We start from the raw sequence: 25,319 nt of genomic DNA, 5'->3' as shown, positions 1-25,319 counted from the left end.
CAAGTGTCCTTGAGCGACACACATAACTCCAAATTGCTCCTAATGTATGTGTATGGAGGAAAATAGAAGTTGCCCGGAACAAAAGAATCTGCCAAATGAAGGCGATGCTGATTTTCTTTCTTTAATCGTAGCTTGAGTGCCTGGTAATCACAGGGATGTCAAAGTGTCCTTAAGCAAGACAATGAACCCCAAAGTCCTCCGGATTTGCGTGTTGCTTCAGACAAATACTGTCTGCCAAATATGTTATGTAGTGCGGTAGGAGACTCTATCTGGTCTTAACTGTGAATGAAAGCTAGACTTATATTTTTTTATATTTACATTTTGTCACTGTCTCTAACATTGTTATGTATCACAGACAGTTTAGGCTGTAACATTTAAAGCAATGGATGGGGATCAAACCCATGATCTTTGGTTTACAAGACCACTTGGCCACCACCCCTATATTGCGTAAGTGGAAAAATACATAAAATGTGTAAAATAGTTCCATGTACATTTTTTACTTATTTTATTTAAAAAATGTCTCTAAAAACTTAAGAAAATATTATAATTGTTGTGTACCCAGTGTTCACCAGTAGGGGGCCTCAACAGTTTGATAATATACTGAAATGGGTGAATGCTACACACACACACACACACACACACACACACACACACACACACACACACTCTCTCTCTCTCTCTCTCTCTCTCTCTCTCTCTCTCTCTCTCTCACACACACACTCCTCAGCTCAGAGGGAAGTGAAGCAACACAAAAGATTGCACTTGTTCCCCACTCAACAATGCCGTAGTGTGTGATGAAAACGTCTCTCTTCCTCCTTGCAATGTATTCTTCCTGTTTCTGGCACCACGCTGAGGGCAAAGTGCTACTCTAAGGATCATCCGACTGATTTTTATAAATAATGCAGAGGATGAAGAGAAATACTTGCTTTCTTCTATCAAGATGCACAAAACCACATGCACAGTGAAAACAGTCTCGTTAATTATCTGTCAGGCCCTAATTTTTTACTTTAAATGGAGCTGAGGCCATAATGGAGGAGGTGGTTCAAATAAAACACTTTAAGAGATTGTATTATATGACCTGCCTGCACATTTTTCTTCTCCTTTATTCTGTTGTCCCCCTCTCTTTTCTGAACCTCTCTGTCCCTCACCTCTGCCCTGGTTGCATTAGCTTTATTGCTTTCTTTCTCATCTCTCCTTCAGCCTGTCTTCTCACTTATCGTTCCTGTGTCCTGTGATCTGCCTCTCTGCCACCCTCCCCTCCCCTATCTTCATTATCCCCCTGCTTTTCCTTTCTTCTCTCCAACCAGATTTGTAATGGTGCTCACTCTCTGAAAATCTTCCCACTCCATAGCAACGCGCCTTCTCACTAACTGTAGCCTCTGCTGCCACTGATGCAGGAGGCGGCTTCGGGGGGTAAAACTACATCAGAGGCGATTACATATTGCTTTGGCTCATTTTCCAGTTGTCAGCTGTAGCTGGAGATCATTCTCCCTGTCTCTCTCGCTGCTCACTCATTTCTTTCCCTCTTTTTTCTCATTTCTTTTATTGCTATCACACACTCTTTTTCTCCCTCTTTCCTCTTTCTGTCCTGCTTATCTGCATGTTTCGCTGTCCCTCTCTCACCCTGAAAAGAATTCAATTCACAAGCTTTCAGGGCACATGTAAGTGTGGAATCATGTTGGCCGCCCTTTCTCTATAATTTTACACAAAGTCAACAAGCAGGCCTGCTGTGTGGGCTGCTTGTGAACACAAAGAGAAAGACTAATGTAAAAAAAGAAAGACAAGGGGAGAGTGAGAGACGGAGGGAGGAGAGAACAAAATAAAACACTGCCTGCTTTTCCCAAAGAAGGGCTCATGCTGTATGCGTTTATTTATACTGTACATGTAGTTTTAATTGACGGCAAGTCTTCCATATATGCCAGTATTTGCTTATAAACCCAGACATAATGAATGCACTCCAGTTGTCATTAGACTATACTTTAGTCCATCTATCAGTAATATACTAGTAAAAAAACTACTAAATTGTGCCATGGTTCTGGTTTTATTTGCTCAGGTTTTGAAATTTCTTTGTCTGAGATTTCTGCCACTACCCCAATAATGGTGAATTTCATTTATGTTGCTAAGAGCAAAAAATAATTAAGAAATATTACTTAATATATGACAGATAATACAAATAGCCAAATAAATGCATGGCTACATACCACTAACTGTAGCAATGTGACTTGAGCTGCATTCACTTTTCTGACCTTTTGGGGGCAGCAGAAACAACCTGTAAACACACTGACATATCACTTTTTAAGTTGATATGGCTTGCATGTTGGCAAATACTTGCCTATATTTACACATCCACAGACTCGGAGCAACAATATCATTCATTTGGAGTCATGTCTTTGTCCATGTGATGTTCCTAAGTTCAATATCCACTCTCTTTTAGCTCTATTTTGGTCTCCACCAACTTCTGAGGAAAATATATGGCCCTTGAATGCTCCACTATGTTCACCAGCTAGTCGCTAACTTGGTCTGTTTGCCATTTGGTGCTGGACAGGAAGTGTACAGTGGGTTTTTCTGAGCTTTTTTTTAAAACAGGTGCCTGCTGAGACAAAAAATGACATGATGAGAGTGGTAAGAGTAAACCAAAACAGTGTAAAAGCATCAAATTGAAAAGGAGCTTGAAACATTTGGTTGGAAATGCACTTAATGTTGGGAAGTTCAGAATCAAGCCAACACCCACACTGATGAAGCACCGAGCAGGTCACTGAATGCCAGCCAGCCTCCGCAGGGCTGCACTTTAGCCTAGACTGACATCGCTGTATAAAGGAAAGAGCAAATAGAACTGACGAATTAGCTTGTTGTTGTCGTTGTTGTTGTTGTCGTTGTTGTTACAATCCAAAGGTTATTATAGAAAAGTTCATGTTGACCTTGTCTTCTGGCTGTTGTGTTCCATATGCCTCCTTCGTGATGACTCACAAGATACAATGTTTGTAGAAAACACACTTTAAAAGCACTTCATGATGCAAAAACACAACAAGATAATACCAGGAAAAAGCTGAAAATGCTGTGATAATTACAAACATTTTCACTTTTCATTGAGGCGTTTCTTTATTGTCCCACTGCAGCAGAACAATATACTTGACTGCTATAAAAACAAATATACATGAAGTTCCTCTGAAGCATAGCAGGACGAATTAGTTCCATGTTATGAAATTCTTATAACATAAAAGAACGTGGTCCAATGTCCTCTATCTTTTCTCAATATTTGTTGGCTCTGTCTCCTCTTCGATGTGTGTCCACATTCTTGTCTCAGGATTTATTGTGTACTTGCCAAATCATCACTTAGTTTCTGTCAGGTCTTCAGACATCTTTCTGTCAGACACCAAACACTGCATTGACGACCAAAAACGCCTCCCACCATCTCATGGTTTGACTCAATTCATCGGGACACAAATGAGAAGTTCCTGCTGAGTAGCATAAGGCTGACTAATCAAAAGGTTCAGCATCCCAAGGCCAAGCCGCAAGAGTTGGCATCATCTGAGTATATGGCAACACTAGCTCATGAGCTCATGGTTCCCATGTCCTTGGGTTTGGACCGGGTTACCAGTTTCTTCTTTGTGCTTTTCAGTAGAACTCCTGGGTTTTCACGGTGGCCAGGATGTGGCTTTATTGAGTGTCCATTACCCTCAGAAGGATGCCAGATGAACAGAATTGTGTGTGCGTGCTTGCTTGCGTGAGAGAAAGAGAGGCCACTGGCCTAAGTTAAACCCATGCTGGCTTCACCGATGAGAAGAAACATTCAAATGCTGATGAACAGGAAAAACGGACTTGATTCCACTCTCCAATGCTGTGGGAGAGTCTTGGCCTGTCTTTCTCAGCTAAAATCTATTTCATTTAACAAAATTAAATATATTTGCTGTTACCAATAGGATTGGGTGTCAAGGTGGGTGTAGTACTTTCTGAATACCAACAAGCTGTCCTTAGCTGAAAGATGGCATTAGATGTTTGGTCAGATTGGTCTTGTGTCATTATTTATTCAAAATATCTTCATTAGGGTCCGACTTTGAGTCATGTTAGACAGTATTTTATCAAAATAAGATTCTGCTTTGTGTATGCATTGTATGGTTTATCTTGGCTTGAGCTTGAAGACCACACATTTCTGAAAGAGAGCCTGCGTTGCAAACTGGAGGTTCAAAAGATGTGGCGTTTAGCAGGTGGGGAGGATTTAACGAAAAGAAGCTATTGGTTGCATTGTGGGAAATGTAGGATCTAGGGGTTTTGGAGCTTAACCCATATTTGGATCTCGGCCTCTGCTGCTTTGATTTTTACCATAAATTGCTGGATTTACCCTCTTAAAAAACATGTTTATAATTATCAAGTGAGACATAGTTTAAAAACGGATCGAAACTCAGGTATCATATTGGAGCCAGTTTAAAAAATATCATCAGCATGTAACTTATATATTTCTTTGTTTTTATCTAAGTGTGATGCATCATTATTTAATGTAAGGATTTGCCTGAGATATCTATATTGCTGCTTTAGATGGTTTTTAATACACAAAGTCTCAGGAACAAATTGCTTTGTGACAAAAATGTAGATGTATGTAGGTCATATAAGGTTGGTGTAACTAGTACATTCTCATACTCCAGGGAGGAGAACAGATTTGTAGTCATGCCAGATGTCATCATTCTGGATTGACTTGATGCAAAGCCAGACACAGTGAAAACACAGTCACATACACACATGCAGAGCTTCTTTAGTTGGTTTTTTTAGATGCCCTCATGCGTGATGATGAGCTGTCACTACAGTTTCCAGCCCAGCTCCCACTGCCCCTCTTCCTCTGACCATCGGGGCAGAAAGGCTACATGTGTAACACTTTCAGTGACCAGTTCTGTCATCCTCCGACTCTGAATAAATCCTCCACCCACATCCTAACTGTGACACCCTTAAGGGCTCCTGTGGCACATGTGCACTCTGTTATACTCTGAGAGAAATACAGCTGCAATAGGCACTTAATGTAATTTTACACACTATTGCCCAACCTTCCTTCCATGTCCCCACCCGATTTCTCAGAAGCTGTGTTGTGATATCCTCCCTTCCTGTTCACATAGACGAATTTGTTTAAATCTATATGCAGTCCACCTCTGACTGCTCACTCCATCTCTTGAATCCAGATGTTTGATTGTAAGTGTGCACATACCTGTTGACAACAGAAATAGTGCAACATGCCTCGCAGCTTGCAGCTTGCAGCTCGCACAATAACAGTGAAGGTCATTTTGTTAATACTACCCATCTAGAGTACATTGCATCAGTTGCCTGTGTTTTATTGTTTTGAAAGTTGACTTCCCCATTGTAGCCAGCAGGTGTTGGCTCTAATGTATGCTGGAGGACACGGTGATGTGCTGGGTGGCGTGGGAGAGGAAACTGTGGTTTTCAGAGTTCTTGCCACGCTTTTGCCCCACCCTGCTGCAACCCTCCTCATCTGGCTTCTGGATCACCCCGACAGGAAAATGTCTCTCTTTCAAAAAATAGTAGGCTACTAGATTATGCAATATTAAATGAACTGCTTGGGGCTGTGGGGAGATATTAACTGTCAGAAATATGCTCAGCCATAGCAAGGTGATTGGCTGTAGCATAAGTGTACTTTCATAAACTCTGAGTTGCTGTTATTGTTGCTACGCACAGCGCATGCAATTCAAAATAATAATGGTGGAAGATTCACCTCTCAAAATTCTTGTCAAAGAGAATCTTGGTTTTGTATTGCAGTCTTGTGTCAGTCCTGATGTTATAAGTCTGATTAGACTAAGCAATGTGTTTACAATATTGCAAATGTTAGCCTAAACTCTATTAGCATCCAGGACTGGCTTTCACATAGTGGATTATTTATACACAGTTGATGTGCTGGTTGTGTACATGGATTTTTTTTTAACGTAACCCGTAACAACCTAATGTAGTAAGTTAATGATGTGCTCCTTGGCCCTGAAAGTGACGCTTGTTTACACCTGAACTGTAAGCTAGTTCACCAGCCTGTTCAGAGATGAACAGATATAAGGCTGTGGTCTGCTGGTTCATTTGGTTGAGTGCTTTAGCTGTTATCTCTTCCCTTCAGGTGTAGCCGGCAGCAGCAGGGCACAACATGGCCACTGCCATCTCTGTGGTGCCAGTCTGCACAGCTGGCAGGGAGCGGCTGTATTGCTGCTATTGTCTGATGCCCTCGGTGCCCTCTGGGACAGAGACAGAAAGGCAAAGAGTAAATGAGCGAGAGTAAAGGATCCAATTGTGGAACAGAAAAAGACAAAATACAATAGCGATAGGGAGAGATGGGGAGAGAGCACAGAAGTAGAAATTGGTGACAGCACAAAAAGGAGTTGAACGCTTCACATTGACAAGGAGGCGTCTGCTGGGATTATTCTTTAACATAATGTACCGCAGAGTCAAGACATACAACCATATAAAGATGAAAAGATATCACTATGCGTACAGTAGGTATATTTACCAGTTGTTCCTGCTTTTTATTAACATCCTTTTAACTTTTTTCTTGCCTCTCACTATGTTGCCTACTGCACACTAAACCAGGCAGTATATTCAAACAATTACGGGCTGCCTGTTTGCCCAGGTGGTGTTTGCCTAAATAATGTAAGAGAAACCGCTAAGAATCTGTGAAGTTTGAACTAAAACTGTTTTTAAATTCAGTACTCATTTGCAAGTTCCTACATTCTGATGCTCTCTTGTTGCACAGACTTATTTTCTGATAAAAGACCTCTGACTCCAGGCATTCATGTTCAACCAACGGTCCACTGTGTTTGCTTGGTTTAATGCAGCAGCTCTAAGTTTTATTCATTATATCCATCCTTAGGTCTAAGATTTGGATAATTTGGGTTTTACCTGCTCGTTTTGGTGTAATCATGACCATCTCTCCTGTACTATTACTTCTTGGAGGAAAGTAGAATCAGTGTGTGATCTCCAGTCTGTTGTTTCTTCCAGTATGAACAGTTTGCAGATACCTAGAAAAGATGTGTGTGTGTGTGTGTGTTGTGTGTGTGTGTGTGTGTTAGTGTCTTTAAGTGTGTGTCTACATGCATGAGTATGTGCAAGGTGGGCTACAGTATGGTAAATTATGGTCATCCTCTATCAGACACATGAAGCCACAGGCGTCGCACACAAACACTAACTCACACATGTGCACCTCAAATGAGTCAGAGAGTGCCATGGCAAATTGGATTTACCACACACGCCCTCATTATTGTAACCAGGGTAACCAGGCGCCCCTTCACAATCATCCTATTTTGTCATCCTTCTTTGAAGGGAGAAAAAGAGGCAGAGGCCTGGGCGAAGGGAATGATAGGAGAGGAGAGAAGTTGGTTTGTTTCTGTCTCTTTTTTTTCTTATGTCTCTTTCACCCATACCTTTCTGTCACGCTTTGGCAGAGGAAGTCACACTGACATCAATATGTTTTTCCAGTAGTTTTTCCATCTGTCTCCTACTTAAACTTGCTCACCTGCTCGCCTCTCTGTGTATTTAATATCACTGAGCAGACTGGGCCTGGGGTGACAAAAATACGCTGTAACAACACAATACTCAAGTTCCCTAATTTGTTGGAATCCGGTTTCCACAGGTTTTATGAATTGGCTTTTTGTGTTGTGTTGTGCAACAATATCCTGTTGTGTGATGGGTATTTTCCACTCTTCAATTACACTTGTGATTTTTATAGTTGCATGGCCTGTTTAATTGTTGCTTTATAAATACATATTCTGCAGCCCTGTATAGAAAGATGCTTTACACATGGATATAATTTGTTATTGTTTTGTTATTATATCAGCAAGTATTATGCATTGGCTTTAAATCTCACTTTTAAAATCTTCTGGTTTGTTTACACAAGAGTGCAGCAGAGCTGTGGTCAATAAAGTTTGTAATTTTTTTTTACTTAACTGCATCATTGTGTCTAAATAATTTAGATTATGTTTCATTTAAACCGCTACAAATAAAATGCTGGTGGTAAAATGCTGATAAATAAAATGAATAAATAAAAAATACTGGAATCAGCCTACTAAATATGTTACTTTTTAATTTTATAGTTTAAATGCCCCCAAGTTGCTAAAATTCCCAAATTTTCCAAAAAAAATCCAGGACATGAACTCAGTGGTCTCAATGGTAGCTGCAGCCCTTGAGTGCAACATATATAAATAACCTGCTGTGAACATTGATCATTTTCATGTATGAGTCAGTTGAGACACAAGCAAGTAAGCCTAACTCTTTTCCAAACCAGGGGATTTTACAAACTCATTTATAATAAAATAACAAAAAATTGCCGCTGCAACACAGTTGTCTTACTAAATAGTTTTATTTCTTATGGTGCATAACAGTGACTAACGTTTCGATATAAGGTTACATCTTTATCAGAGTCCTTTTTATAATAACTTTTGATCTTGAATCAGGGAAGAATATAAAAAGAGAAACATGATATGAGTCAATGTTTCCAAGATAAGTTGCCATTTCTTTTATAATTCTGAAAAAAAGTTGATTGAATATTCAGTTTACTCTGCTGTATGTTGAGATGCTGTGGTTTTACGAGTCTTCCAGCTATCCCAGAAAGGTTAACAGTAAATAATGTTAGCACATCTAAATGTTTGGGTTAATATTAGAAGAATATCATCGTCGGATGCGAATTACTTTGTCTAGTTTACTAGTATTTTATAGCCATTGTAGCATCTGTGCAAGAGGCTACATTCTTGCAAATTAGCTAGCACCATAGAATTAGCCTGGTTGCTAATGAGTTGGTGTTGAGCGAGTGTGTAGGAGGCTGAAGCCGCCTATTCAGCCTCCTGGGATACTCATCATCTGGCTCGTTTCAGAGCTCCATTGTTTGACCCCATTCAAACAACACCATTGTACCGAGCGGGTCTGATTGTGCTACTCTTTGCCATGCCGGAGTAAGTGTGTGTGTGTGTGTGTGTGTGTGTGTTTGTGGCATTGTGTGTTGCATCCCAGCAGCATGCGTTTGCATTTCCCGAAGCAGAGGGTTTACTCTGCTAGTGACAACAATGTACCCAGTCATTGAAATGCAGCAGGGCAAATGCAGCCCAAACGTGACCCCGTTTTCTGGCAATGCTGCCTGTAAAGTAGCTCATAGTCAGAAGCTGCTGCTGAGAGAGAGAGAAAAAAGTTGTTGAAACATCTGAATGCCTGGATTTGAAACTTTTCATAACTGCAATTTTCCATTTCCATTTTTTTGCTTAGAATAACTCTGAGTTTAATATCTGAAATGTTTTGCACATAAATCATAATAGTCACCAGAACATGATGATTATAGCAGTGAACAGATGGGAGTGGGACGTATCTGCATAAGACAGTGGGCTTTGCTTTGCATGTGTCAGTATTCTGAGTGTTTCTTCGGTTTTACTGGCCTGCATGACCAGTGATTCTCCATTTCCCGCATTATGTTTCTAGGATCAGAGCACCAAGTCAAAATATTCTGTCTGTTGTGAACCACCATATTGGTTAGAGAACATAAGCCATAACTGTTTAACCACCTTGTGATTTAATCAGACACAGCTCTGGCTGTTTAGTTTGAAAGCTACAACTATCACATTTAAATTCAGTGTTTGCAAGTAGTTCATGTGGTTCTTTTGCATCTTTATGGTTCTAGATTGTTTTGTTATGCAGTTTGTTTCACCACTTTCTGCAATTTCCTGTTGCTGCTGGGAAAGTTACTCCTTCACTTTGATCAAGAAGTTTGTACTTGGGTGATTTCCTATATGACTTTGCACTCTAAAACCTGAAAGTTGTTCCGATTTTAAGATGAATGTGCGGTTCTCTGCCACATCTCATTTGTAAACATCGCTGTTCACCCCACAAGTTACTTTCAGTAATATGTTCTTCATATGTATTCAGACCCCACATCCCACCTCCTGAAAAATGTGTGTCTGAATTGTCTGGCCTCGCCTCAGTGAAAATGAGTTTGTCACCAGGTCTGTTCCCTTGAGCTTTGGCCTTAAAGGGAGGCAGTGGCAAGGGAGAGGGAGTCTAAAGGAAAAGTGATAATGAATTGACTTGAAGCCTAGTTTCTATTTTGGTTGGGAATTGGTTTGTGTAAATGGGGTGTGAGTCAGAGAAACTGCACAGTAAAGACAAATGGAGGCACGGTGTGAGACAAAGAAATTCAGTCTCTGGCTGCTTTTTTGACTTTTTTTCAACTTAGAATAAATTAAAGGTCAAAAAGAGACAAGATTGCATGCTCCCAGTAATTTGGGACTGAACATGAAATTCTTGAGATGTACTGGTAAGGGGCCTTCTGGGAATGGTGCACAATTCTTAAAAAGCTGGATGGAAACTATTTCACCCTGCTGATGACTGGCTGGAATTAGATTATTCATTCAATATACATGACACGCATTTGGAGTTAGTTTAGTTCACTAGATGCACCCAGTTTTCTTTGGATGTCCAGATGTACCAAACATGTCTCAGTGACTGAGCTACAGTGGCTGAAGCTGAAGCTGTGGTCATTATATGTCCAAGGTATATGCAACGTTGTCACAAGAGCATCTTTGCCAAGCTGGCAGCGTGGCTTGAGTGGATGGCAGTGTCAGTCGGCCCATCACTTTGGTCAATATTGAAACGTGCTTATTGTCATGAAAAGTCATTGGTTCATATATCCGGTTTTGATTTGTCCAATACTTTAGTTTATGAATGCAAAACTGATGACATTCACATCAGCCTCAGTTGTACTTTGTGTTTAGTGCAAATTAGCAAATGTTAGCTCTCAACAATACCGTGAACATAGTAAACATTATACATGCGTGTGTTAGCATTGTCATGATGACAATTACTTTGTGTGCAATATCAATGTATACTAAACTTTGAGATATTTTCTTTGTGCAATACTGTGAATTCAATCGTTCAGTCTGTCTGATAATTATATTCAGCTCTTTACTGTTTACTGCTTTTTACTGTTTACTTATTTATCATATCCTGCATTTTAACTGATGCCTGTTGTTATTGCACTTACACATCTCCTTTGCTGCTGTAGCAGTGCAAATGTCCCCGCTGTTGGACGAATAAAGGATTATCTTATCTTATCCTATCTGTCACTGTGAGCATTTTAGCATTTAGCTCTAGGCACCACTGTGCCTATGTACAGCTTCACAGATCTGCTAACATGATTGTAGACTCCCTAGTCTTGTTTTTAACCTCATCGAGCAACATAGCAACAGCTACCTCTCAAGTTTTGATTGATTTTACATTTTGAGACCGTAGCATGAAAAATTACTGCACATTTTCTGAAGGATAAGCCTTGCAGGTCATTTGATAAGATTTATCACAATTTTAAAGAAATGTCCAGATTCCTAAAAGGCTTATTGTTCTTGTCAACTACTATTTTCCAGGTCAAGAATGAACTTTCAATCACAACTATTGGAAACATACAATTAATATACATTGTGAAATCAATCTGATAATAACACTTTTCTCATGCACACATCGTACAAGACACGCAAGAGATTTGTCTTTTCTGGAAACTATCTTTGTTTGGCTGAACAGAAGACTTGCAGCTTGGGAAACCTGTAAAAAATCTACTCTATTGTGCAGCAGGTGGAATAGTTCCTTCCAGCTGGAGAGAAGAGTTTTTGAGGATTCTCGAAATATCTCCAAAACAGCAGCACGTGGCGTCAAACAACCTGCAATCTTGTTAAAAATTTGGTTCATATTTATATTTCGAAAACACAGATGCTTAGTGTTGCTCTGTGACTCAAACATCATCATCAATGCTGAAGTCCCAAATGTAAAAACTATGATTATAAGAGAGGTATAAACAGAACCTCCCACAGTGTCTGAATCTGTCTTCTTCAGAGTAGGTGTGTGTGTGTGTGTGTGTGTGCCCGTGTGTGTGTGTGTGTGTGTGTGTGTGTGTGTGTGTGTGTGTGTGTGTGTGTGCGTGTGTGTGTGTGTTTATTCACGTCCGTGTCACTATGGAGACTTTTAGCAGCAGCAGATGACAGCAGACGTTATCAGCTCTGCTGAGGCCCACTCGATGTGGGCCAAGTGAAAAAATAGAGACAGAGCCATCAGAGTGGTCCCGTGATGCCTAGTGAGCAGTGAAGGAATGACAAGTAGAGCCACATCTCACACATGCCATGTCACGTACACACACAAACACACATTTTTACACCCTTTTTGCATGTCCTTGTTGGCTCAAAATACAGAATCTAATTATTCCTGGTATTCACCAGCCACTCAAACTGACTCATTGTAGAGCGCCATACTGTGCATATGGACACACACACGTGAACACACCACTGACCCTCCCCTTACAGTACACACACACATGCGCATACTTACTCATACAAGTGCTCTCCAAAAAGCACACTCTCACTTCAGCTTTGCACAGGATGTTATGAAATCAGCACTGTTGCTGAAACTTAGTGAAGGTTAATGGGCGTCCTTTCTCTCACACACACACACACACACACACACACACACACACACACACACACACACACACACACACACACACACACACACACACACACATTCTCGTGCAGAAAGCTGAATCTCAGTTCAGTCCTCTCTGCTACTCGAGCAAGGAGCCTGCCGGTGATCACACTGTCGCCTGAAGTGAAGAGGCCGAGCCGGCGTTGATTCAATTTTACAGCCCAGTCACTCTCTCTGAAGCTCCGATTAGTCAGCCGAGGGGGAGAGGAGAAGAAGAAGAAAAGGAATAGTGATGGCTATGACCGACATTGCGGAGGACAACCTGGATGAGATGATGCGCGAAGAAGCGGAGGATGTCTTCTATGAGGACGGTAAGGCTTGCCAAGGGTCAGTTGTAAGGAGTGAATGCAGGTGAGGGTTTACAGGTGGGCTGCAGGGCTAAGTCAGACTGGTCTGTTGGTGACTTGTGGTTGTGATCGGGGTTAAGAAAAGTGCAACGTGGTGGTTGAAGTGTGGCCCAGAGGGATCTCTTTAGCTGTGTAGGTGGGGTTGTTTGCTGCATGGTTGAGTAGGCTCTGATACACACTGATGCTTTTAGGTTACTACCAAAAATTGATTTATTAAGACAAAGAAAAGTGTCAGTATGCCACCAGTTAAAGTCATATTCAGTAGTTGCAATGATTGTAATAATTAGTGAGTGTAATGAATCCTTTACTAATGAGAACTCCATGCTTTCTCTCTGCAGTTCCCATTTGCAGGAACTCTGTGCAGCTTGTTTATTGATTTTTCAACTTTTACCCTTTTTAGAAAGCCAAGAGCAGTCATGCCCTCTGCAGTGTGGGCGTTCTTGTATAACAGGCAAATGTTTTAAGCAAGCATTATGCACCACTAGAAAATCTTTTCAACATGCACTTTGTGTGAGTGTTATTTTTTATTTTAAAACCAGCTGTAATCATAACCTTTGCTCAGTTGGATCCTGAATGAGTGATGAGCAGTAAAGTTACAGCAGGACCTGGATGGTGATCATTCAGAGGTAGAAGAGAAGGTTGTATAATAATTGACTACTGTTCAATGTTTTGCAGCCATTAAACTAGTTATCTCTGACCAGAATTATGGCTAAAGCATTATGGATAATGATGCTTCATAGATTGGCTCAGCACTTGCGTATGTCACTCTGTGTATCAGTATAATGCTTTTTGTGTTTAAAAGAGTACTCTACCAATTTAGTATTGCACTTTTATAATGTTGCTGGATTCACAATGGACAGTTTAAAAAAATGATGCAGCAGAATCAGAGATATTTATTTTTTAATTCCAACTGGTGCAAACTGTAATTTTTACACTTCGTATTTTGTTTTTCACGGTGTTAATTACTGAGCTTTAAAGTTCTGATGGGCAAATTTTGTTACAATTTGACAAAGCCAGGCTAGCTGTTTTCCTCTGTTTCCATTCCCTATGCTAAGCTAAGGTAACAGGCTGCTGGCTGTAGCCATATATTAAACTGACAGACATTAAAGTGGTATTGATCATTTCATCTAACTCTCTCACACCAGTTGCAAAACCGTTGATTACACTTATTTTAAACCATATTCGCAACACACAAACATGCTCAGAGCTAAGTGCTCTGCCATGTAGGCTATTATCTTTTAATTGTACAGAAACTGCTTACAATGTACATATTAACACTTGTATATTTATACATTAAAAGACATATTTAAACTCCGTGCAGGCTCTAAGTGATCTGCAGCAGCTCCACTGATGATGAGTGGACAGTGAGCAGGAGGATATTCCCAGATATTGCATCATTTGGTGTGTAATGTATGTTAATGCCGCTACTGACCCACTTCTGTCTGAGATACACCGATGGTAATGTGACGTTCCCTTTGAACAACACAGCCAGGAGGTACGCAGCCAGATGACTCTCTGCAACAAACCAGCCAATCACAGCGCACAGATTCATGTGGAGGTTGGCCAGCAGGCATCAGTGTGTTTATTTACAGAAACAGCTGAAGGTTGCAGAATATGCATCACTTATATTTTCTGTTCTAATTAGCTCTTTGGGTTAGTGATGGAAATTATGCTATTCAAATGTTTCAATTGTATTGGTGCTAAATGCAAATTTACTACCACTGACCTATTTTCGTTGTAATTCATTTGTTTCATTATTAGTAGTGGATTTGCAAATCTTTGAGCTTTTCTACACACAAAATTAGAATTCGGTGTAAAATGAACTCAGCTTGAAGTGTGTAGTGTGTGATTTTGCAAAAGTCTTATGTAGTGTGGTTTCCAACATAGGGGTCTGAACCCCACAAGGAGTCACAAGATAAATCTAAAAGGGTGGCCAGATGATTACAGAGGCAGGAAATACATACATTTACAGTTATTTTTGGGGTTTGTGCATTGCCCTTAAGAGTCTACGGCTTTACTTGAGTCTTTTTCTTTTCATGCCACTTTCTACCTCTACTCCACTACATTTCAGAGAGAAATATTGTACTTTTTATTCCACTATATTAATCTGACATCCTTTGTTACTAGTTACTTTACAAATTAAGATTTTTCCACACAAAAAACATGTAGTTTTTAAAATACAATGTTCTATTATAAATTAAGCTACCCAACAATATATAGACCTACAACTCCAGCTGAAATGATTAGCCGATTAAACACAGATGATTAACGGAACTATTTTGATCGTTTCCAGTTTCTAAATTTAGTACTTTACTTTTAATTCTTTAAGGACATTTTTATGATGGTACTTACATACTTTTACTTAAGTAACATTTTCAATGCAGGACTTTTACTTGTAACAGAGTATTTTTACAGTGTGGTATTAATACTTTTACTCAAGTAAAGGATCTGAATACTTCTTCCACCACTGGATGAAATATATCACTCAAAACCACACAAGTCTGTAACAATTGCATTTCAAATTTTGTGCCAATCAATATTATAGAGGTTGAGATCTTTCACTGGATAAGTGAAAACTTTGTCCTGTTGGTGGTGCTAGATGAAAAGTCAGGGGCTCACTAGTGACACCATAAATATGAGTACTATAATATTTCATGGCAATCCGTCCAACAGTTGCTGAGATATTTCAGTTTGGACAAAAGTGGAGGACTGGCTAATATTCCATTCCTATAGAGCCACTGAGCACCACTGATCTTATGTGATGTAATAATGTATTCAATGGTGTTGCAATGTAGAAATATCTGTAAAATGCATGAAATAAAATAACAAGTGAAAGATAAAGACAAGAGACCATAAAGCAAGTAACAGACATCCCACGTTGAATTACTACAACTACAAGCCTAACCAACATCTGGCACTGACTTCAGAGTTACGGTTATAAAAGTGGAGTGTATCAGATGTCTTTGCTGTCATCTCTGCACTCCCAGAGACAATAGGTTGTATTTGGCATGGATACTCTAGATACTCTAGCTTGTCGTTCTTTTGCTGCTGTGCTGCAAACTGAATTATGACTAAAGGAGCACTTCTTTTAGCCCAGCAGCAAAGACGTCATAGTGCCTGAACAGAGCAGAAACACAGCCACAAGCGCACTTTCTCCCTCCCTTTTCCTGCCTTTCCTCACACACACTCTCAATGAGTCCCGTTCAGGTCGCATGAATTAGCAAAGAGACGCTGTTAGCTCTGCTTAGTGGGAACAATGTGTTTTTATTTAAAAATGTGGTCAAAGCATACATATACACATTTCACCACAGGGGTCTGAGTATACCTACGTAGATAGTCAGTAAATAGTAGGTAGGGTGATTTGTGTCTGGATGAAAGGGGCTGTTCACCCAGAATACAAAATAAAGCAAAGATTTTCTGTTGAAAAAAGCAGCTTTAAATAACATGCAACTAGAAAGGATACATGCTGTATGACAATGGGATTATAGTACAAACTCTCCCCTGCAAAATGACCTGAATGATTACATTCAGATCTTACAGAAGCTACAGCCAGCCAGAGCCATGAAGTGGTTTTACTGTACACACACAAACACAGAGATGCTTTCTTCCCTTGTTATCACACTTTACCACACAAATGCACAAAATGATCAGAAAAAAAATGGCTACACCAAATGAAAAAAAGATATCAGTAAAAGTGCACAGCAGCTTCATTGAGACCAAAATAAACAATGGCCTCTTTAACTTCTTCCTCCTTATGAGTAATTCAAAAGGCCTGATTTTGCTCTGCTACTCTACTCATGTGGTTGGCAGTGGAGTGGCAAACAGTGTTTAAAAGCAAAGTACAGAAGAGTAGTGTGTCCCCAAGGAAAGCCACAGTAGTTGGGCTCTAATGTAAGTAAAAATATAGTTGAATATGAGATTGATGGTGCTGTGGTTGAAATTGGTTTGGTGTCTAAATAAACCTGTGTTTGACTAACTGGGTCGGGTCAGAAAGCATGACAGAGCTGTCCTCAGTCACAAGTGTAGAGCTTGTAAAAAAGCACTCTGAATTAAATTTACGCTCAAGAACCACATAGGAAATAACTTTTCTTTTGACTTTTAAACGTGTTGTATGTTGCTGCTTTGCATTTGTATATGTGTTAAGAACTTAATCCCTGTCATTTAATACAGTTGTGACTTAGTTAAGAGTTTATCCACTCTGATGCAGAATTGTTTCGGATTGTTCCTGTTTCTTGTGCAATAGGATGCATTTCCACTCCTACTCTGACTACTAATTACATGACAAAACCACTAATTGCTGGGATCAACAGCTATTTTTTTGTTTTGTTTATTAAACCTTATTCTGGCACAATGGCATGTCAGTCACTCAGATTTTATGGGAGTTTACCATTCAGCCCAAATCCATCCACAGATTTTTTTTTTTTCTCTTAATTCCAATGATGTAGTTTTGGTAATTAAATAAATCCTGAGGGGAGGGGTCTATGTAATGGAGTGAGGTGACACTACACCTGAATGGGGTTAAGCTTTGATGTATTTTCACCTGTGCTATTTAAGCCTTCACACCAGACTTTGCCAAAGGGCTTTTCTTTCATGTTCTCAGCTAAACAACACCTAAGGAGGGAACAAATCAACAATCTAAAGGCATGACACAACATGCAGGCTTATTTTAAAGCAAGCATGCCACAAACAAAAAGTTTAAGTCTCATTTCCACACTGCAGGAGCTTTTCTCACAACAAGTGGTGGTTGTAGAAGGGCACCATTCCTCTGGTAATCTAAAAAAAACAAGAGACACTAATACAAAGAAAAGGTACCTAAGCTAACTTTTTTTTTGCAAAATATGAAGTTTAATGTTTGTAGAGAGAAGTGGAGGCTTTGGTATTCAGTTCGGTCAGTCAACATCTTCCACACTCAACTGTCGTATCTGCTGAGGAGTAACATAAGCAAGATGAGGATTTTTATCTGGGACATCTGAAGCAAACAGTTTTGTTTGATTTTATTATCATTATTTAATTTAATTGATTATATTATTATAATATTAAACATATTTACTCAAGGCAGTGTGTCCATATCAATATGTCCTAATTAACTTACAATACCTTTCTATCCAAGCATATATCTTTTCAGGTGCAAACCCTTATATTTCTGAACATATATTCCTAAAATATGTAGACTTTATGGATACCATGATCAAGCTAACTTATTGTACTCTCTCTGCTGCAGAGCACTGGTATCGGTGCTGGAGTGTTGCAATCTGACTCGGAAATAATTTGATCAATGTTCATTGCTGTCTGTCAACTTTTTATCTAAATTTAGTGGGTGATAATATCATTCGGTGGAAGTGCATATCTGAGCTGCAGTGGACATATAGGGCAGGAGGGGCGGCATTAGAGCAAAACAAGTCAGTGCTAGAGGTTGGAGAATGATCTAAAACTGACTTGATCTACTTGCCCTACTATAAAACACACACACACACACACACACACACATATACATGTACTGATTCACTCCTCTGCAACCTTGCACACACACAGGCATTGTCTTCCATCCTCAACATACACACACTGGCAGTCCACCCACGCATACTGTCTGTCCATAGATGTCGTCTCTGTCCACAGCGATACAACACACTGAAGAACAGGACAATACTGTAGTTTGTGCGTCAGTGGCCGCTCTGTGTTGCGAATAGCTCTGACCTGAGGGGACCTACTGTAGCTGGAATATTACCGCTCCAGATCTTCCTCTTCCTGCTTCTGACAGTTGGCTCCACTGACCTACTTTAGCCAAAAGACTCAAACTACTATTATTTTGTGCAGTTTTCTATGACAGAGGAGAGAAGGAATTAAAGAGAGGTAAACGTTCTTTGCATTTTGGGACTTAAGGTGAATTTTTAATGCTGCAACATTCAGTAAGCCAGATGCAAGAGTAGAAATGTTTCTTTGTCTCAGCCGTAAGTGTAACCTCGTCTCAGTTTTTTGGTCACAAACGTTTACTTGTGGCTTATAAGATGGTCGTTTCACTGTACTGCTAACCTTTTCTTTACAGTTCCCATGTGGTAACTATGACAATCTATGCTGCGGGCAACACTGGGCGTGCAGGGTTTACACTTAGTGGTTTGGAACCTTTCTAACAATGAGGTAATCCTGTTTAAAACATGAAATGTAACAGACCACCCATGACTCTTCACAGAGGGGTAACCTGCTAAAAGTTTGGAGATCAAGTTTTGCTCCTTATTGGGCAGCTAGTCACAAGTGTAATGCTGCTACACAAATCATTTTTCACTTTCGTTAAAATTGCAAGATAGGGTGTTTTGTGCTGCATTCATGTGTCGGAATTATCGGAAACTGTAGTTCCTGACTGGGAAAATTCACACTGAATTGACATTGTGAGATAGGGTATGCCTTGGCAGAGGTCTGTGCTCTCTGAGTGCCCTTTTAGTTTTCTATGGGTTTGTCACTATGAGCAACCCTTTCACCTCTTTTAACTATAGTCATTTGATCCATTGCTGATATAAACAAAAATATAGTGCAGCTTTAAAATATACAAGTAGTCAGAAACTAATTTAAAAACAATTACATTGTTAGCACACACCTGCAGTCTGCAGTCCTACAGTATGACATGTCTCCAAGCCCCTTAGGGCAGAAGCTCTACCTGCAACAAGCAATCTGCCATTATAGACCAAAGAGCCACATCATGGAGCTTTGCCACAGGGCAGTATAAAGCCTTGTATTGGTTCACCTCTGTAAAGACACACAGAATAATATGTAACTTTGTACAGACATATAGAAACTTTGCAAGTATAATTTAGGAAGCAATACAGTAGACACACTTGTGTTTTTCAGAGCTGCACACACACATACAGTAAACCGTATTGTGTCTTTCTCATTGTCAGAATTTTACTTAGATTCAAGTTGGGCATTTACAGCTAGTGAAGTCCAACAATGAGTAATCTTGAACAGGGCTAGTAACTCGAGAGGAGGCAGCATTTTCTTCTGACATTTTAGTGCCACACTCTCACTCTGACACACACACGCATGCACGCACGCACACCCACACAAACACCCACTCACACACACACACACACACACACACCTTCAGCTGTGCCTGTACATCCCTTTGCCTTGACCTTCCTGCCCTCCAGTCACGTGGCCTTTCTGACTCATCCTGGTTTAGTGGTCAGACGTTGTCAGGCAGAGACGAAGGCAATGTTTAAAGGAAGAAAAGTAGTAAGTAGTAAGATTATGGATGAAGGACATAAATGCTTAACTATATAACAGAGAATAATTGGTGGTAGAGCGAGTGACAGAAGGTGGTTTAATGCCTCGCTACATGCAGAGTAGGAGATCGATGGTGGTGACCAACAGCAGTTGTGGCTGGTACAGAAGGAAAGAAACTTCTCTGCTGGGAGGTCAGTGGGTGTTGGTTTTATTCATACCTTCTGCATATGCATGGATTTATAAATGGGCACACATACCTAGGTACATACTGTTTACATACCCAATGGTCTACACTTATGGTTTATATAGTGAGAGAGCAGTAAACAGATCTGAGTGGGTTTTACTGAGGGTCATGAATATTCTGGAAAGGTCACACAGTGTACGTAGATAGAGATAAGATGAAGTCTTGCAACCAAAATAAGTGTATTTTAGCTTAAAAAAAAAGTGTTTTAAGTGCAGTATAAATCACTGAGGGTCTGTTCGAAAGTGAGTGAGCTGGACCACATCAGAGATGGAGGGAGAAAAGCAGTGACAATCCTTACAAACTCTGTTTATTTTGTGAAGCAAGCCTCTCAGTCTTTTTTTATCCACTGTGTCTTAAGAAAAGAAAACATTGGTTCTGGGGGGATCTTGATAATTTGGAAGTTTCAGATGTTATTTAATGTGACAGGGGATTGTTAAACAATTTGCCACAGTGTTCTTGGTTAGAGCACTGTTGATGTTCTGTTACAATAAGAATATAGAATTTCCAACACATATTGTTATGTAGTTCAGTTTTTAATTAAAGTTATAATCTTGAGTAAACAAAAAATGCAGTGTTTTGTTCATGACACTGTATGTGAGCCAGAGTGAATTTTCTGCTTCCTGAGAAAATTCTTGAGAGGATTAGAGTCAAAGATGCAGATTAGCCCAACGCTAAAATATCTGTTGCTATAATTTTGATTTGATTTTGACTATTAAAAGCAGGTTATGTGTCTGTGTGCATGTGTGTGTGTACGTGTGGTTGCAGGTGTAAGTGTATGGTCTTCTCTTTGCATGTGTGTGTTTGTGCTCACTGGTTCTTCAGTAAATATAGCCACTAGTCAGGGGCTGTTGATGACACAATTACAGGCTGAGCTGTTCAGCAGCTGAGAGACTAGGAGGAAGAGAGAGGGGTGTGTATGTGTGTGTGTGTGTGTGTGTGTGTGTGTGTGTGTGTGTGTGTGTGTGTGTGTGTGTGTGTGTGTGTGTGTGTGTGTGTGTGTGTGTGTTTGTGCGCACGCGCATTCGTGCATGCGTGCTTGTGTGTGTGTTAGGGGTAACTGAACGGCATATGAATGTGTTCTACCCAGCATTTCATTTGAACATGTACAGAGGAAAGTAGGATGCAGGCTGAGTGTGGTTTTACAGTTTTTAGAAACTAATGTTTGACATTACATTTCAAGTATGTTTCTCCAAAGAACATTTAAGTTAGAGAAAGAAACTGGGACAGTAAAGGACTGGTATGAGATTTGTTTGGTTGAGGTGTGTGACTGAATAGATTTGGCAGTGAGGTGGGAAAGCTCACTAACAGCAGAACATGTGGAGCTGCTGCTGCTACTTCTTTTGCTTTAACGGACGATGAGGAAGGAAAATGCCCCTTAAAAGCAGAGTGCTATTTGGTTGAAGTTGGTTTGAAGGAATAGTTAACAGAGATGATTTCTTACGAAATTGAAACTGCATAGTTAATTTTCTTGCCATATCTGTACTCAAACAAAGAAGGATCAGAGGTGACAAATCCCTTAACCTCCCCTTTAAAATTGATCATACCAACGAGTCATTATGAAATCCCTTCCTCTACTAATACCAAACTGATGTATTAAAAGGGACAAGCCATTTTCTGCTCTCTTTGTTTCTTGGAAGGGCGAGCTGAATTGGATTTGTATGGACTCAGCGGAACAGCATATCCACTTATGGAGGGCAATTATGCTGGCAGGAGAACCTAAAGTCAAGTCACTTTACATAAAACCAAGTTGTCCCACAGAAATGATTTTTCCTTCGGCCCTCAAATAGCAGCACCTGTGTGTTTCATGCAGTGTATAGCTCCTAAAGATAGAGGTGTTTGTGTTTTTCATGGTTCCCTTTCATGTAATTCAATTTGTCCAGGGAAGAGCAAACGCTGTAAACCCACTTGAGGCAAAGAGATTGGAAAGGTAATTTTGAAAAAGCCCCCATTGTTAAGGCGTGTAATCACAGATAATCATACCATCCATTTCACAACCTGTCAATACATTTACAAGGACACTGCACTGGTAAAACGCTGCAGAATGAGGCAGGTCCTACTGCGCTTCTGCAAAAGTTTGGTTTAACATCCAAGGGAACATGAAAGGTCTAAACTTAAACCCACAAGGCTGAAAAGGTATCAGCTTCTCTCTCTGTCTCTCTCTCTCTCTCTCTTTCTCTCCAAAAAAATAGCTCTGCTGCTATCCAGAGTGGGAGGGCAAAGACAAATGTTAAAGACAGTTCATAAGGTGACCGCTGGTTAAATCTGGTGCTCAGGCATGGATTCGCCCTGCAGGCCCTGGTGTGAGCTTAAACTCATGACCACAATAGTTTCTGCTTGTCAAAGACCAATACATAGGGAGAGAGATAAATTACATCCATAAGAACTGTATGTCCAACATCTTCATTTTCTTCTGGTTTTATTTACTTTTTATTTTCTTGTTTATCTGTAATGTAATCTATCGTTGGCAATATTGCTACACCAAAATTCATAGGAATAAAGCTCCTTTGATTTGAAGAGACAGACAGACAGACAGACGGACAGACAGACAGACAGACAAAGGGGCCAAAGAGAAAGGCCATAGCCTACTCCAAGCTTGATTCATGCTTTCAAGGCGCGCGCACCTATACCCACACACACACACACACACACACACACACACACACACACACACACACACACACACACACACACACACACACACACACACACACACACACACACACACACACACACACACACACACACAAGGGAGCTTTGGGGCACAAACCAGACTGACCCCGCCCTGCCTGTGACATCCTCCGCTTCTGATTGGCTCGCCGTTGTTCAGGCGGAGCGCCGCAAACAAACTGGAATGTGTGAGGGGGCTCAGTGTTTGCTCTGGACGGCCGCTGCATCGAGTCTCATCGGGGAACAAACGTCGATCATCCATCGCTCATTCATTTGTTCATTCTTGTGGGAGATTCTTTTTTTTTTCAATTTACATCTCGAACAGCAGAAACACATCTGCGTTGAAAGCGCACTTTTTCTTTTAATTTACGCATGGATGGAGAGGCGCAGGTAGACGGGCAGAGACGCCACTGAGAGCCACTCGTGAAGTTTTGCAGAGAGGTAAGTTAAAGCAGTGTCCAGTGCAGCTTCGTTAACGGTCAATAACAAGGGCTTGTGTGATGTGAAGACGTGCGCTCATTCAGAAAACAACTCCTTTCTCTCAACTGGGGGGGGGCTTGTTCTCCGGGGCAGTAGGTTAGTGGATCACAGCGATGCGGGAACAGAGTTCTCCTAAGATGCCACTCATTGGAGGATAAACCACCGATATATTTTCATTTTTAAGTCAAGTTTTCGTGACATATAGGCCTACTGTAGGCTAGGCTATCTCTGGATAGTGCACAATCAGTAATATTAGCCTGATATATTTTGTTTTGGGGATGCTTTTCTGAAAATATAGGTTGAGATTGTTTTATTGTTTTAATAATGAGAATTAAAGTGATTTTGGAGTATTTCCAACGCAAATGTGTATTTTGCGTGATCTGTCAGTCAGTCCTTGACAGATGTGTTGTGCGTAATGTCTGGCCCTGAGGTCGCTTTGTGTTTTCCTGGAGACACGTGAAACATGTTTAAATTGGGGAAAACGTTGTGAAGTTTCTGTCAGTGTGTTTATGTGTGTATCCGTGCATGCGGGTGTGTACTTTATTACTGCAGTAATGATGAGTGCAAAAGGACACGCACACTCGTGACGTGCATGTTAAATGTGGGAGAATGAGGTCAGTGGTTTTAAAAATGCCCCTCCAGGTTTGTTGAGGATGGAGGTCAAAGGTTTTGTCATGTATTGCACATTGATACCCCACACACACACACACACACACACACACACACACACACAGTGGATCTGCCAGCTGAACCAGAGCAGCAGAACTGAAGAGAAAGTGTCTGTCTGCAAAGTGAGCAGCCTTGACTGGTCTGTCAGGAGATCTCTCCGGTTGTTAGAAGCTTTCTACCTGCCAGATATTCTGCAAATCTCTTTTCATTCTGTGCTTTAAAAACACCCTACCTACCTAGAGACAAGTGTGAATTCCTTGATATTTTAAAATCCCCTCCTTTTTAAAAGCCTGCCAACTGAGCTGACATTATCTTTTCAGCTGCATGTCCTCCAAGTTGATCAAAAGCAACAATTAGTTAGGCTATAATAAGTCCTAAATTCTCAGCCAGTTCCAATGCACATGGAAATAATAATAAATAAAAAAAACAGAAAACATTCACCCAAATAAGCATGCAGCTTGCAGCAAAGCTTTCCCCCAGGCTACTCATGCTGTTTCTGAAAAAAAAGAAGTGTTTTTTTCTGGGCTAAATGCTCTTTCAGTGCAGCGCCAAGCTGACTTTGATATGGTTAAGTGGAAGTGCTTTGCTTCCCTGCCAGCCTGTTTGGGCCATGGCTAAGCTGTTTGAAGGGGACTGGAGACGAGGGGGTAGCGTTTGTGCCAAGCCGAGACAGGCTGCAGGGATGCAAGACCAGCGTATGTTCTCAGACTCTCATCACCTTCTCTCTACTTTACCCCAGCCTTCTTTCTTCTCCCTTCTTATTTTTTTTTTTTTTTTTTTTTTTTTTTTTTTTTTCTTCTCTCTCTCTATCTCGTCTTTCACTTTCTCTGTTTCACTTATGCAGGCACAAACACACACACACACATGCACTTATTTCCTCCTCTTTCTCTCCGAAGTCTCATTAAAGGAATTATGACTGTGTGGTTTGGAGGACATTCAGACACAGGGTTTATTTTGTTGGGTTTTCCCCAAACTGCTAAAACAAATGCAAATGTTGATGTGAATGTGATTTAAAGGAATGTCAGCATTCCAGCATCTCCTGAACGACCTAAAGATTATTTTTCATTATTGATAAATCTGCCATTTATCATCTCGATTGTCCATTAAATGTCAGAAAATAATGAAAGATGAGAGTCCAAGGTGACGTCTTCAAATATCTTTTTTTTATCTATTTAATTTTCTATCCTATAATTAAAAGAAAGAAAATCTTTTTTGACGCT

At 40.3% G+C, this 25,319-nt stretch overlaps 1 protein-coding gene across 1 annotated transcript in view; it reads left to right on the top strand.

Annotated features, from left to right (window-relative positions):
* The first annotated feature begins 12,483 nt into the window (after positions 1-12,483).
* Positions 12,484-25,319, top strand: part of ripor2 (RHO family interacting cell polarization regulator 2) — a 60,388-nt gene continuing 47,552 nt past the window's right edge. The window contains 1 exon segment of the mRNA XM_039820158.1: positions 12,484-12,788. Within this exon segment, the coding sequence (XP_039676092.1) occupies positions 12,710-12,788 (79 nt within the window). The 5' untranslated portion in view covers positions 12,484-12,709.

This window comes from Perca fluviatilis, chromosome 13 (assembly GCF_010015445.1).
Source record: "Perca fluviatilis chromosome 13, GENO_Pfluv_1.0, whole genome shotgun sequence".
In the NCBI taxonomy this organism is placed as follows: Eukaryota; Metazoa; Chordata; class Actinopteri; order Perciformes; family Percidae; genus Perca; species Perca fluviatilis.
The sequence above is the reverse complement of the archived record's forward strand: the minus strand, read 5'-3'. Positions and strand labels throughout refer to the sequence as shown.